Below are 14,471 nucleotides of genomic sequence, written 5' to 3'. Positions count from 1 at the left end.
CAGAAAAGCAACTTCTTCCCAACACAACGTAGCTGAACTCCAGAATTTGCACTGGAGGTTATACATACCAAAATGCTTATCGAGACTCAAAAAGCATTTTTTCCCCATCTTCTCTCAGGAAAAAATCCTGTTGTTCTTCCTTACTGACTGACGGTGGATTCATAGATTAGCTCAGGATTCAGATGCTGTGGGTTTAGGGGAAAATGGGGGTGGGGATGTTCCTTCCTTCACAGGGGAATAAAGAGATAATGCAAACACTAAGACAGCAGAAGGGTAGATAAGAGTCTTAAAGGACAAACTGTTCCAGTAGTTTTATTAGCAAAGAAGCTGTGTTTTGAAAGAAAATAAATACAAGGAAGACATTTTCATAGCCACAATGAAAATAACAGCTACTACAGCAAAATCCCTGACCATTAACAATACAACAAAGACCTGAAGATCGAGGTCTTTCCTTAGGAAGGCTGAAGGTAGCAGGCTGTTTGGGTTTAGTGTGCAGTCCTGTGACCAGACGCAAGTGTCAGGAGGAGTCCCCGGAGCTAACCAGACTTGAAAAGAAGAATAGCAACTTGGCCGAGGTAGAAGTAGATGAAGTGCTTGGTCTCATGAGTCACGTAGCTGCCGAAGTTCCTTCCCACGATGCAGTGCCAAGTGGGATTGTATTTCTTGTCGAATTCCTGCAGAAAATAGAACATGGAATTTAGCATTGCTTGTACTAACATTTATTTTGGCACTGATATGTAACTTGTTAGCAAGTATCCCTCTCTGAAGAAAGCAATTAAGGAGCAGCATATGCTCTTAAGTGCAAGGATCATCTGTTGTCTTAGTACATTCTGTTGCTTACCAAGGAAAAAAAAAAAGCTTCCTAACAAAGCAGGAGTAACTTTAAAATGTATATGTTCAGGGAAAAAACTTTTCTGCAGAAGTCATACCATGATTTTAAATGGTAACTTTTAAGAACTTTGTTCTAAAGCTATAGAAATTAAGCCATTAATTTATCTTCACTAGCTAATTCTTAATGAGGATGCTGAAAGGACTCTTAATGGAAAATTCTCTGCTGCATCCTTAATCTCATGTCATGAGAATATTCCTTCTACCCATCATACTTGGAGACTGCTCTGAGTTTCAGATAAACTCGTAGCTACAAGGCTTGTATGAATAGAAGCTTACAGCCAGTGCCTGTGTATTGTGGAGTCCACCAGCCCCAAGACGAAGAGACTTTTTGTGAGAACATTCAAGAGTTTGCATTCTGCTCATCTCCATCTTGCAGCTCGAACCTACAGCTCAATCTGGCTCCAAGTAGGAACCGGAGAAGAACTGACAAACAGTAAGTGCCAAACCATCTGTTCTGCATTAGCACGAACAGTTTGTCTCAAATGTGGTGGGAAGGGGACAAAAAAAAAAAAGTTAGGAGGTCAGCAAGGCAGCGCTGCTCAATGCAGGCAGTGTCCTGTCCCAGATGGGTCCCAGGGCCAGGTCAGCGCCTCGCCCAGCTGCGCTCCCCCTGCCCTGCCCCTCCCGCCGGCGCGGCCGTGACCCGGGGCTCACCTTCTTGATGTGCGCGGCGATGTCCTTCTCGATGTTGTATTTCTCCAGCGCCTGCGTGGCACACTCCACCGAGTCCTGCTGCATCTCCTCCGACATGTCCGCGTTCTTGATCACCGCCTTTCGCTCGCCCATGGCTGCCTGCGGGGAGCGAAGCCCGGCCCGGCGTTGCGGCAGCAGCAGCCCCCACGCGCTCCCGGCCCGGCCCCCGCCGAGCTCTGCGGGTGCTCCCCGCGGGCCGCCCCTGGACCCGCCCCCGGGGCCGCCCCCTCCACGCCCCCCCGCCGATCATTGGGCGTCGCCACCTCTCTCCCGAGCGCTCATTGGCTGCCCCAGGAGGGTTTTGCCCTTGCGTTTTCTTTCGGCCCGGCATGCTCCGTGCCTGAGGCCGTTTCCATGGCGACGGGGAGCGGCGGGCCCGGCCCTGAGGGGTGCCAGGGGGGTCTTGGCCGTGTGCGCCAGAACTGCTGAGCCAGGGCAAAAAACACCTCTTCTGTAAAACAAGCTCAGCCTCCAGCACGTCTAAATATGTCCCAGTTTCTGTAAAAAAGTTTAAATATGTCCCAGTTTCCGTAAAACGCCTTCCTGCAGCTGATGCGTGGCCCCCAAAGCCATTTTGTTACTCGCCCCAGCCCAGACCACCACAACGCAGAACTTTGCAGAATTTCCCCTCACACTCTGTGCAGCAGGCCTGCTGCCTCCCTGTGAGCCGGCATCCCTCCCCTGAGATGCCTCTTGCTGAGGGGAAAGCCTGCCCACGTCACAGGGACACGCTCCCTAGCTTATCAGTCACGCTTGATCAGTTTTCCTATCAATATATCTCTATTCAATTTGTCACCGTCTTTCAGACCAAGTGATCTCTGACAAAAATCTTTTACCCCTATTTACTGTGATCAAGTGAGCTCTAAACTTTGTTCCTTTATTGAACTGAATCCATCAGACTTAAGTGCCATTCGAGGCACCTTTTGCAGACCTCAGAATTTCTGCAACTCTTGCCTTTTTTTTTTTTTTTTTTTTTCCCTAATGAAGCAAGATGTTTGGGGAGATCCACAGTGCTCTGTTTTGTTAGTTTCACTCTCCCTGGGGCACTTTCTGCTTATACTCTCAGCAGCAGCTACAAAATTGCTGTTGAGTGTTGCACAGCTGGTGATCTGTTAATAACAGGACTCTGAGCTTTTGTCTATAGCAAACAGCACAGCAGGACTTACAAGAGGTTTTAAAAGGTTGGTTGGTGGGACTGCCATTTCCTTGTAGAAATAAACTCCAGAGAAGTCATCCACCTCACTGAAAATGAAAATACTTTTCACGTTACCGCAGTATAGTTACCTGCTCAGTGTCACTCATAGCAAAAGTAGCATAACTGCAAGAAACCTTTTGCATTTTCAAGCTCTGAGGCAACCTCGGAAGAATATACTCTCCCCCAAAGTATTAAAACTGGATAATGTAGTCCTTTTGCCATTCTGTAGTATCTCAGAAATAGCTTTCGGCTTTAGCAGCCAGGTTTTAGCATTACAATTAGAAGAGATATAATTCACAGCTTTGTTTTTTATACCACCATCATCAGAGTGTGTTAGGAACAACTTTGAAAGTTATGAAATTAAAAGAACTTATCTGATTTAATGCAGCAGGTGAAAGGGTGTAAGAAACCTTGTGTGTTAACAACTTGAAGAAGCTTTGGGATAGTCTTGGGGCCACCATACATGTAAACAATTAATTTACAGAACCATCTGTAGTCTCTGCAGCACTAGCAATGGTTCTTTAAGTACTAGACAGTTTTGTGCTGACAGGAACGAACCATTTAACAATCTTCCCAGTGCTTACAATGAACTTTAGAAACACCCATGAATCTCTGAGGAGGTGGTTGTTTGGTAGCTGCAGGCACATTCTGTGCATTTATTAAGAAATGGTTAGCTGAAGGAACAGATGTGATGACGACTGCAAGAAATGTCAGTGTGGGTGAGATACATGGCTTTAAAGAGAAACATAAAAGCCTGAGATACATGGCTTTAAAGAGAAACATTAGAGCTTTACTTGTTGATCAAGAATGTAAAAGTGTAATTTCCCTCGGGACAGAGCTGCAGGGGAAGGCAGAACAAATACATACAGGAGATGATAGCTGGAGTAGAAGAGGTGCCAAAGAAAATTGGGTAATGGACAACGTATACCATGAGACTCCTGTTGCAGATGGAGCTTAGATTGCAAGCACTTTTCAGTTGAGGCTGCTTTTTTTTATTCCTGTGTTGAATACAGTATCACTACAGCTAATAGAGATTTTTTTCCTGGGGCTCCCAGTTACTACCAAAGCATAAAATAATCGTTATTATCAATAAACAAACTTCAGTTCTTGTATTTCCATACAACTAAAGAAACCTCCACCTTGAAATTTTATTTGAAAACCTGGCATCTATATGCTAGGGAATCTAATACATTATTATATCTTACAGATCTGCATAGTAATGGAAAAAAAACTTAGCAGATTATAAATCAAGCTATCTCCATAGAGTCCAGGGGAACTAGAGACATTTACAGCAGCTCAGTAATTGCCCTGACCTTTTTTTTTTTTTTTTTAACTGAATGCACTATTTTACTTTTTGCTCTAACTACTAACCACTGAGAAAACACGAGTTGTTTTACAAATACATATTATGCAGTAAGGCAGAATTTGCAGGTCACAATTTTGTGATACAGGTCCTCAATTTTAGCTACTTGTTTGCCTGGGTTTATAAATTGCAACGTGGCAGAACACTGTAAGGATTTGAGCCAGCCCCAGAGCTGTTTGTGCTTCGAACCAGCACCACGAGGGGCGTCTGGGCCCTGCCTCGGGGTGTCACCTGGGCCCAGAGGGGGTTCACGCCATCCCATGGGGTGCAGCACCCTCCACAGTACGCAGGCCATGGGACGCCAAGGTACTAACGTATGCTGCCCCGTAGGTAGCTCGTCTGGCCTTCTCAAGGGTTCCTCATTTGGTGGTTGTGGCTGTCTGAGTCAGGGCTGTAATTCCCTTATTAGTGGTGACGTTGTAACAAACCCCTTCATTAAGGAAATGTGTGTTTGCAACTTCTAAGGCAGTTCAGGCTGCAGGGAACAAGCATCAGGCAGTCTGTTCTCTCACTGCAGTGTGTGGGTAGGGGAGCAGCAGTGAACCGGCAGTTTTAAGGCTAGCCTCTGCTGCATGGGGAATGTGGGATCATCTCTGTCCAAATTGTTGGTTTGATTGTTGCTTTTAAATAGTTACTTGATGATACCTTGGGCTGGTAGCTCCTGCGGCCATGCAGTTCACTCTCAAATTCCTCTCCCTTTTTCTATGTAAATAATCTTGTCCCCATTCTCTCTGATAGTCAAAGGAGGAGGCCAAAAATGAGTAGAACGTGTGGGTATTTCTCAAAGTGGGAATTCTCTGCTAACATGCTTGTTGTATGGTACCCATTGAAGTCTCTCCTCGTGATTTATGTATGCATCATAAATGACTTTTAGGCTGAGCTTGTGCATTTGTGAAGGTTTATGATTTGCAGGCTCTGAATCTTGAAAAGCCTGACACTTTAGCACAGTGTTACAGCCTGGCAATTAATTGGATTAGTGAGATTAAATAGAAGCTTTAATTCAACACCCTTTAAAGAATTCAAGTATCAAAACAATTGTTTTATGTGAAGCTCAAACAAATAACGAAGTAACTGCAAAAAGGCACGATAAGAGTGGAACAAGTGTTTGCTCTCGCTTCCTGCCAGACAAATATGAAAAAAAATCAGCTCCAGTCAGTTCAAATCTTACTAAGCACACAACCTTTCAGGGCAGCAAATGAAAACAGAACCTACTCAATGGCTGTGATTTCTTTTATCAGCAAAAGCAGCTGCGGTCCTTTTCACTCAGCCTAGGGTTTCCATGCAATACATGACAGACACACAATGGCCTGAGAGGGAGCTTGCCAAAGCAGTTTGTGGACGCAGCATTATGCACAAGCCACTAATGGCTGATCCCAATACCACCACTATTCAAACTCTCAAGCATTTTTCTCAGTGTTTTTCCAATTATGATACTCCTCATATGCTTGGTGGCCTTCTGAGATGTTGAGAAACAATGCACGTGTATTGTGAATCGCTAATTTTTTTATTACCTGTTGTTTGCAGGGATGTAGAATATGCAGTTCATAGGAGAAATAGTTATGGTAATGGCCATGCTCAGGACTTCGTCTATCAGGCAGGTGGCAGGGCCTGAAGGAGCACATGCATGGATCTGGTGGTGCTTATTACACAGAAGTACAGAGAGACAGAATGGGAGTAATGGCTTATCTCTGCAAACACATTCAGAACATGCACTCTCTTGAGGTGAGTTTGGCCCTCGGGGAAGCGTGTGCCAGCACAGTCATGGAGGACCCTTCTTTCCTTCTGGGATGCTCTCAGGAGCCCTAAGAGCAGACTCAAACTGGTGATTAGCAGTATCCTATTACAGTAATTGCAAGGGTCTTTTCTAGCACTTCATGGCTCAGCACATCATGATCTCTCCTAGTGCACGGCATTACAATTGGAGTACATAAATCTGGATTCTTGAACCTGTACTTGAAGGCAGCACCACCCAGGAAGAAAAGTTTGTTTTTCAGGCTTTTACAGTGCTTTTTATGCCTGGAAGTGAATAATCTGGACTATTTGGTTCTAGTTTGATGCAGAATTCTTCTTTCAGTGGGTCCCTAGTTTCTCTCAGCGAGCTTTGTCTTATCTTGCCTCTGACTAGTGGATGTTCAGCAAGGAAGCTCTCTGTGGCAGGATGAGTCAGTGGCAATGTATTTTATTTGCTATAGCAGTCCTCCCCATTTGGCCAGCACAGCACTTCTTCCTGTGATGGTCTCCTGTCCTCTGAGCCACTGAGGCAGAGCGTGGGTGCTTGTGTTTATCTTGGAGCTGTGCAGCTTCTTCATAACAACCCCCTTCCCATGGCTGACCTTCCTAGGACAAACATCCTGTCTGGGAACAAGATGTCTGCTCCAGAGATTTCCTTACAGAATTTCAGGTATTGGCATGACTGTTACTTGAGGGTAACAGGCTAAGCCCTACAGTTAAATCCATTACTCTTCAGCACCATCTTACAAAGTACTTTTCATCCACAGACATAGCTAATGCTCTAAAATTAAAAATCTCTCTCAAATTTTGTACAAATCTATGTATTTAATTTGTGAGAATAAAAATACAAGGTGGGAACTAGAAGGTAACCCATACAGACATGGCGCACAGGGATACAAAAAAGGAAATATTCAGTGCAAGCAAAACATTGGAGTCAATCATCTCCTCAAAGTCCTCTTTCTTCTGTAATGAAAATCGGAGTTCTGTTTGTACTTCACAGAGATGCTGAACAATGTTATGGACTCCTCTGCCATACCAGGCTTTGTTACTTCTGACTCTACCAGAGCCAGAGTTAAGCTAAAGGCGATATTTATTTATTTATTTATTTATATATATCCCATTGTATATATTCCAACTTCTTTTGTTTTACTGACAAACTAGTTCAAGAAAAAATAATGGTTGTTGTTTTGTTTTGTTTTGTTTTTTTTTTAATCATCAGCTTTTATTGTTCTCTCTAAAGACTTCAAGCCATTTGGTATCTTAAAGAACAACACCAAATACACTTTGCTAAACACAAGCACCAAGATTGTCTCTCATGTTGCCTTCCAGCTTCACAAACAGTGAGTATTTCAACAGCAAGACAATTTACAGCAGAAGAATGTTGTAAGAAGTTTAGCAGTGTGGTTGCTTTTCTTTATATCAAAATACATGTGAGGGTATTTCATTTTTGACTGCACAAACCTTAGATTTCCCAATAAAATACAGAAATGACACGAGTTCTTTCACTGATAGCCCTGTAGAAAAGTCTCCTGTTCTTCTAGCTTTGGTAAAGGGATGTTACCTGATAGAAAACAAAGAGTTGTGTGAGACCAGCTGTAAGTCACCTTCTAGGCAGCACAACTCAACATGAACGTGCCTCTCCAGTTTATTCTGAGTACATACAGGCAGCTAAAATTTCCTGAGCAAGTGCAGAATGTAAGAAAGTTGTCTAACTAACTTCTTTTAAACAACTCAACGTGTGCAGTAGTTTTAAGGTACAACTGGCCTCTCTACTGCTTTTAGACCAACAGACTGCATCTGTTTCTGGTTTGGTGGTGGTGTCAATGTGTTTTAAACAGGTGACTGCAGTTACTTATTTTAGTACTTCATTATTACTAGCTAATATTCCTGAAAGTAAAGTCAGCTATGGCAATTTATGTTTGTCAAATTAATTCAAGCAAGATTAAGAGTTTTTTTTATAAACAAGACAATACCTGGTGGGGCTACAAAATATTCCTCTACTTTCTCTCTGGCATTATTCAGCAGCTCCTTTCTGCAGTTGCCTTCTGTAACGTCATCTTCTCTGAGGTACAGAGACCTGGAGAACAAAGGTTGCTGGCTTGTCTTTACATCATTCTGTGAGTATGAAGTGGGCATCTCTAAAGCTGGGTTTTGGTGTAGGGTAAGGAGGGAGGCAAGCTTGGGATGTTCTGAGGCAATAAACGCCACAGAACGGTATCTGGGGAGCAGTGTGTGTGGGTCACTCGTGATAAGATATAGTCAGGAAGGGGGGGTCCATCATTGCTGTGTTTACATGTTTGGATCATGGGTGCCAACGCCACACAAAACCACAATAAAGCCTTTCTGTAAGAGGAGCCAAGCTCACACGGGGGGTGACTCCTAGAGCGCAAGCCACGCAAACAAGCCAAGGCTGGGCATTGAGCAGCCGGGAGCGGGCCCTGCGCCTCGTTACCTGTCCTCTAGCACCGAATCCATCGGCTCCACGCCCTCCGTGTTGACCTGGCGGAGCAGCTGGGCGAACTGCACGGCTCCCCGCAGCCTCTCCACGCCCTCCCTGTCGCGGAAATCCACCAGCGCCAGGCGCTCCAGGTGCCGCAGCACCTCCAGGCTCACCGGGCCCTGCGACAGCCCGGCTCCTCCGGCGGGGCCGAGGACGGCGGGAGCGGAGCCCCCGGCCCCCCGGTGGCCGCCCGCCCGCTCCTGGCGCTGTGCCGGTACCGGGGGGCCCCGCGGCCGCCCCCAGCCCAGCGCGGCGCTGAGGCAGCGGCACGGCCGCATCGAGCCCCGGGGCCTCGCGTCAGAGCCTGCGACGGAAGCGCTGAGGGAGGAGGAGGAGGAGGAGGAGGAAGGGGAAGGGGAAGGAAGGGGGGAGGCCGCCGCCGCCATGAACAGCGTGGGCGAGGCGTGCACCGAGCTGAAGCGCGAGTACGACCAGTGCTTCAACCGCTGGTTCGCGGAGAAGTTCCTCAAGGGAGAGAGCGGCGGGGACCCCTGCGGGCAGCTCTTCAAGCGCTACCAGCTCTGCGTGCAGGTGCGGCCATGGCACGGCAGCCCCCTGCCCCTGCCCCTTCCCCTCCCTGCTCCCTGTGGCAGCAGCCCTCGGTGTCCCCTCGGTGCCTTTCTCTGTTTTTCTGCCGGCTGCGTGCCAGGGTCGGGGCATTTCTGGAGTTAGGAGGGCATCCCAGCCAGTCTAAAGGCTGCTTCTTGCAGATTGTGTTTTGTACCAAATATTACATCGCTTAGCACTGTAAAGTGCTGTATAAAGCGCTGAAAACATTTCAAATTTAACTTGTTTCTTTTCCTTCTTTCCAGAAAGCAATCAAGGAGAAGGACATACCCATAGAAGGCTTGGAGTTCATGGGCGCAAGCAAAGCGAAAACTGAAAACTCCTCTTGACTTCAGCTGTGTGGATGGAGTCGCCTACGCGAGCCTTGGGACTGAAAGGTGACCAGACAGCAGACAGGACACCACCCGGATAAGACCTGTGTGTTTAGGAAGCAAGGAATGTGCTCAGCTTATAAAAGCAAACTACCACAGGAAAAAAATGGATCACGTGGTAACTTCTGCCTCCTTTCGAACGAATTTTGGTGGTGGTTCAGCATCTAACAGCGTGAACAGACGGTTTAACTAACTTCCCATTGAATGTACCCTGTGACGGGAGAATGCTTGTTGGGATGTTGAACTTAGCAGTTGGTTTATGACTCCTTTCTTTTGCTTATTTATATAACACTTGAAAGTGTCTAAAAAGAGTGTGAAGAAGGTTAATTTCCTTTGTCTCATCTCTGTGGTGCTGGATTTTGGTGGAAGAAATTTGATTTATATGATCCTGAATGCTTAGGGGCTAAAGCATTGTTTTGTGTCAGCAACAGAGATGGTAGAAAAGCACTTTTGCTGGACCTGCAATAACTTAGCTAAAATAAATATAACCCAGTTATACTTCGTTCAAGTGTGTAAGGGTCTGGTAGAATCTGGTTATAACCTCCAACGGGGACAGAGGTGGCCTGCAACAGAAGCTGAAGAGAACACACTGAACCTGGAGGCTGCTTTCTTTGGCCTTTTCTGAGGTACAGAAACAAACCTGAACTTGAATTCTCTCCCCTGTAGCGTTACATATCCTTGCAGTGAAACTGCACAGACCTGGCCATCTTTCTGCACACTACCACTAAGCACCCAGTTGGCCACAGTCCCTATTAGGTTTTTGCTTGATGCAGTTAAAATATGTCTTAAAAGAGAGCAACATTGATTGAAGCTTGACAAATGTTAAAAGCTCCAGCTGCCTGTACTGCCTCTTGGGGAACACCTCACCTGCTCATGAAACTGCCCTTGGACCATGTAACTAGGTGTGTACATACACCTAGCAAAGAGCTGGCTTGTAAACTACAGAAACTCTGAGCAAGTTACTCGTTAGGTAGCAGGAGTGACTTCTGACTGGTTGAAATGCTCGGCTGACTTGCCAGGTACCCCTCTGTGTAACCTGACAGTGGGCATTGGGCACTTGTTTTTCCTAAATCAGGTATCTGAAATCCTCTTCCTTTCACTGGCAGTGGAGGAGTTAAGGAAGCTTCTCAGCAGAAGGTTGGTGGGTACTTCTCTTGTAGTTGTGAAGGAGTTATTAGGAATTACCTTTTTCCTCTCCAAATCTGTTTCATACTCTGTCCATCCTGAGCTATTTCAGCAGCAGAGCTTTACTCCTGTGGATCTTGCAGCAGCTTGAGGAAGGGTGTTCGGAAGAGAAGCAAGGGATCAGAACCTACCGCTCCTCATCCAGTGGCCTGTGGAGCGCCACTGGGGCAGGGATCAGCCAAACTGTCCCCTCTGCACCAACACAGCTAAGAGAGTACAAAATATTCTGGACTGGGGACAACAGGGAAGTGAACTTCCTAATTGTCCTAGAATAACAGTGAGGAAAAAAGTGAGTATCATGCTCTTAAGCACTATTAGAAGGGTCATTCAGTGGCTTTTTTTTTTTTTTAATTAAAAAGATGGAGTTCTCAAGCCAAAGCTGGCTTGTCTGCACCACAGCTTCTGAGTAACTACTGCAGCCACAGAGCAGCCTGGTACTTGTGCGGACCAGAAATGACAGCACACGGGGGCTACACACATTGTGCCCCGTGTCTTCAGTGATGGCCTTAGCATCACTCACACAGCCCAGGTGAACCACACTCGCTCACGGTGCATCAGACAGCTGGCAGAGCAATCTGTACGGGGCTGAACGGAGCACGTACCAAATAAGCTGTTACCGCTTGCTGCTGGGTCACTCAGGTGTAAATAAAACCAACTTTTGGTTGGTAAGGTAAGGGACGTCTCCAGGAGCAGCACAAATAGCGTTTTAGGGTCTGTCGAGTAGGTGGTGGTGTTTTTTTTAAGGAATAATACATCCAACCACTTTGCTTTTCTATAACCTTCATGTAGGAATAAATGTGGTGTTATCTTGCCAGCTAGCTCTGAAATAACTGTACCCATTTGTGCCTTGTTCTTTATATTTTAATATATAAAAGCTTGTCTGAAGTCATCTTACTAGTGTTCTGCTAATTGGATGAAATTTGCACTGCAGCATGGGGCAGGGAGTCCTACAGCACCCCCCGCTGGATTTCACCCCCCTGGCTCACCTGATACCTGTCCCTTGCCAGCAGCGGGGTGCTGAGAGCTGCTGTGTTCTTCCTTTGGGGAAAAAACAGTACTAGCAGCAAAGACAGAGCTTCTTGTCTTCCTACTGTGTAAAAGAATGTAGAATCTACGGGGGGAACTGGGAAACAGTTGAGTTGGAGAAGAAAAACTTAAAAATTAACATCGTATTGGAACAGACCTGAGGTCTTAGAATTGTTACCTATGGAAGATAATGATTTCCTAGGTTCCCTTTGAAAACTGGAACTAGCGAAGCTAAAAAGCTTCTGAGTGGCAATGGTCTGTAGTACAGACATGCAACGGAGCAAAAATCGTTTCGGTACGCAGCATCTGTATGAGAACGTTGTACAAGGAGCCTACAGCTGTATGAGAAGCAGGGGCATGAACAGCAGCTGTGCTGATACACCAGAGAATGTGAGAGCTAAAGATAAATGCTGTGCAGGCGCACAGAGCTTAAGTTAAACACCTTTGCTGGAATTCCATCTCAGGAGGGGCTGGGTAAGACAGAGTTGCCTTCGTGTCTCTTGAATACCCCAATAGTTGAGTATGCAGGATGTGCCTCAGCACATGCTCAATTTCTATCTACAGATGAAGTTATTAGGCTAATACTGAGCGTGGGATGACAATGCTCATTTAAACCAAACAAAATACTCAATGTCATGTCTGATTATTCCGTTTTGTGTTCTTCCTGATGAACGCATGACTGCTGTCAGTGTTACCAGATGCAGGAGCAGGTGTTAGCAGGAGGTCAGTCCAACCCCTTGCTCCTGCACTGTCCTGTGGGGAAGCCTCAACACTAAAATATGGAACTTCTGAGGAGTCGCAGGATAACAAAAGAGTCAGATCCTGAATTCAAGTTTGGAATCATTTATTTAAAGGACCTCTACACAAGTACAGGTGGAGCATGCACCACCATTCAACTTGACTGTAGAAGGAATGTGGTTTTTCTTAAGTGATGGTTCCCACAGAGCAACCTGGTCCAGACACAGGGAGAGCCAGAGTCCTGGCTGTGGTCAGCATCTCAGTGTTCATCTTCATAACCGGTGGGGAGAGCATTAACGTGAGGGTTGTGGAATAGAGTTTTGTTCCCATCGCCCCAGGGGAAGGGCTGTTGGAAGAAGAAGAAAAACAAAGCCCTGACAGATAACCAAAGGATGTGCCACAGCACAGGAACTGTGAGCTCAACAGCAAATGTGGACTCAAACAAGGTGGCACTGCTACCAGCCTGGAGAAAGCAGGAGCTAGCAAATAACCTCCAGCAGCAGGAAGCCTTTAGATATCAAGGTCAAAGCTGTCACTTAAACACATAAATCCACTGTACCATACCACGAGGACCCCTGCTTTGAGAATTGGGGATCACCTCTGTTAGCCTACAGGCCTGCATCAGTAAGCAGAGCAGCTCCACGACTTGACATTTATCAGCAAGGCCTTAGTGGGATTATCTGGGGCTGGGGAGAGACCTGTTGGTACAGCGGGTCCCTCACCTGAGCTGCAAGGCGCGTGCTGTGCCAGAGACAGCCACGAGCTCAGGCTGTGGCTACGCACACAGCACCTCAGGAGATGCAGGACAAAGAGCTGCGCTCAGCTCGGGCAGCACCGCGCTCTCGGCGAGGAGCAGGAGGAGGGGAGGGGCAGGGGGAAGGTGCGACAGGGGCGGCCGTACCTTGGTCCTGATGCGGAGGTGCGTGTAGGGGACGAACTCGGGCCGCTCGCTCTCGTGCTGCGCCTTCAGGTAGCAGTTCAGCATGCACACGGCCACGCCGGGCAGGGCCACGACGAAGCTCAGCGTCCTCCACAGCCGGGCTGCGGGCACGGCGCGGCTCAGGCCCGGCCCCGGGGGCACCGCGCCCCCTCCCAAGGGCAGCGACCCCCCGCCCGCGGGCCTCTCCCCGCCGCCCCCGTTCCCTCCCCGTTACCTCCCCCGGCCTCGTGTGCCCCCGCCGCCATGCCGCGTCCCGGCGCCGAGCTCAGGGCCTGGGCGGCGCGCAGCAGCCGCGACCCCCTCCCCAGTGCCGCCATCTTCCTTCTCCTCCGCTGACCGGAACCGGAAGCGGGCCCCGGGCCGGGCGCTGCGCTTCCGCCGCCTGCCTGACCTTGAGCTGCGGCGGACTGCGGGCGGGCTGCTGCGCATGCGTGAGCCCGGGGATTGGGGGGGGGGGGGGGAGTGAGAGTCACGTGATCGCGCTCGCGCAGCGCGGCTGAGGGGAGGGGAGGGGGCGGCGCCATCTTGGCGCTGAGGGGGGGACGAAGCGGGGGCTGGCGCTGCCAGAGGCGAGGGAGATGAGGGGTGTGAAGGGGAAAAAGTAAGGGGAAAAAGGCTGCAGCCTGACCTGCTGAAAGCAGGATGAATCCTGTAACCTTAGAGCAAATCACAACGTTCTGTAGCGGGAACTGTGTGAAGAGAAATGCCCTTTGTTATAGCACCTGTGAGCAAGCAACAGACATTGATGCCTCCAAAGCTGTTGGCGTGGTCATTTAAGAGCCAAGGAGTCGGTAAACCAAGGTGTAGTGACACAAGTAGCAAGCTGCTGCCTCTGAAATAGTCATAAAGTGCAACACTAATATAAAGATTTAGAGCTGTGCTGCTACAATAGCCTCAAAGGCAGCAGGAGGTGAGAGCAGCCAAGGTGTGCTTCTCCCTGATCCCCCAACACCTTTACTCCTCTGGCAGCCCTGAACGTGCCCCTCAGGGAAGGGGATGCCCTGGGACAGCTCCCTCCGCACTGGCAGCTGACAGCAAGGCTGCCCCGCGCCACCAGCAGCTCCTGTGAGCACTGCCTCCGCTCCTGGAACTCCAGGGGGCTCGTGGAGAGGGGGCTCAGGTCTGTCCTCAGCCTGTGCTGGCAGCTTCGTTACAGGCTTATTTAAAGCAGGATTTTCTCAGGCTTTATCACCCCAACCGCTGCGATTAATCTCTGTATTAGCTATGCCAGGAGACTAATGGGGCTGATTCACTCTTCTTTAAAAGCAGCG

The 14,471-nt window shown here is 48.0% G+C and overlaps 4 protein-coding genes across 4 annotated transcripts; 1 reads left to right on the top strand and 3 right to left on the bottom strand.

Moving 5' to 3' along the window:
• Positions 1-286: 286 nt before the first annotated feature.
• On the bottom strand, positions 287-1,791 carry LOC101790824 (dynein light chain 1, cytoplasmic). The gene is made up of 2 exons (XM_005026649.6): positions 1,546-1,791; positions 287-674 (listed from the first exon to the last, which is right to left on the bottom strand). The coding sequence occupies exons 1-2, from the start codon at positions 1,675-1,677 to the stop codon at positions 537-539; spliced, it is 270 nt and encodes an 89-aa protein (XP_005026706.2). The 5' UTR covers positions 1,678-1,791; the 3' UTR covers positions 287-536.
• A 4,887-nt stretch (positions 1,792-6,678) lies between these two features.
• On the bottom strand, positions 6,679-8,651 carry GATC (glutamyl-tRNA amidotransferase subunit C). Its single transcript, XM_005026715.6, has 3 exons — positions 8,326-8,651; positions 7,847-7,950; positions 6,679-7,434 (listed from the first exon to the last, which is right to left on the bottom strand). Exons 1-3 carry the CDS (start codon positions 8,649-8,651, stop codon positions 7,376-7,378), a joined length of 489 nt encoding a protein of 162 aa, XP_005026772.3. The 3' UTR covers positions 6,679-7,375.
• A 45-nt stretch (positions 8,652-8,696) lies between these two features.
• On the top strand, positions 8,697-9,814 carry TRIAP1 (TP53 regulated inhibitor of apoptosis 1). The gene is made up of 2 exons (XM_005026714.6): positions 8,697-8,904; positions 9,186-9,814. The coding sequence occupies exons 1-2, from the start codon at positions 8,758-8,760 to the stop codon at positions 9,267-9,269; spliced, it is 231 nt and encodes a 76-aa protein (XP_005026771.2). The 5' UTR covers positions 8,697-8,757; the 3' UTR covers positions 9,270-9,814.
• Positions 9,815-12,349: 2,535 nt separating this feature from the next.
• On the bottom strand, positions 12,350-13,576 carry COX6A1 (cytochrome c oxidase subunit 6A1). The gene is made up of 3 exons (XM_027469997.3): positions 13,415-13,576; positions 13,162-13,301; positions 12,350-12,606 (listed from the first exon to the last, which is right to left on the bottom strand). Exons 1-3 carry the CDS (start codon positions 13,515-13,517, stop codon positions 12,520-12,522), a joined length of 330 nt encoding a protein of 109 aa, XP_027325798.1. The 5' UTR covers positions 13,518-13,576; the 3' UTR covers positions 12,350-12,519.
• Positions 13,577-14,471: the final 895 nt, after the last annotated feature.

The sequence above is a fragment of the Anas platyrhynchos genome, chromosome 16 (assembly GCF_047663525.1).
Source record: "Anas platyrhynchos isolate ZD024472 breed Pekin duck chromosome 16, IASCAAS_PekinDuck_T2T, whole genome shotgun sequence".
NCBI classification, from domain to species: domain Eukaryota; kingdom Metazoa; phylum Chordata; class Aves; order Anseriformes; family Anatidae; genus Anas; species Anas platyrhynchos.
This window is presented reverse-complemented; position numbering and strand designations above follow the sequence as displayed.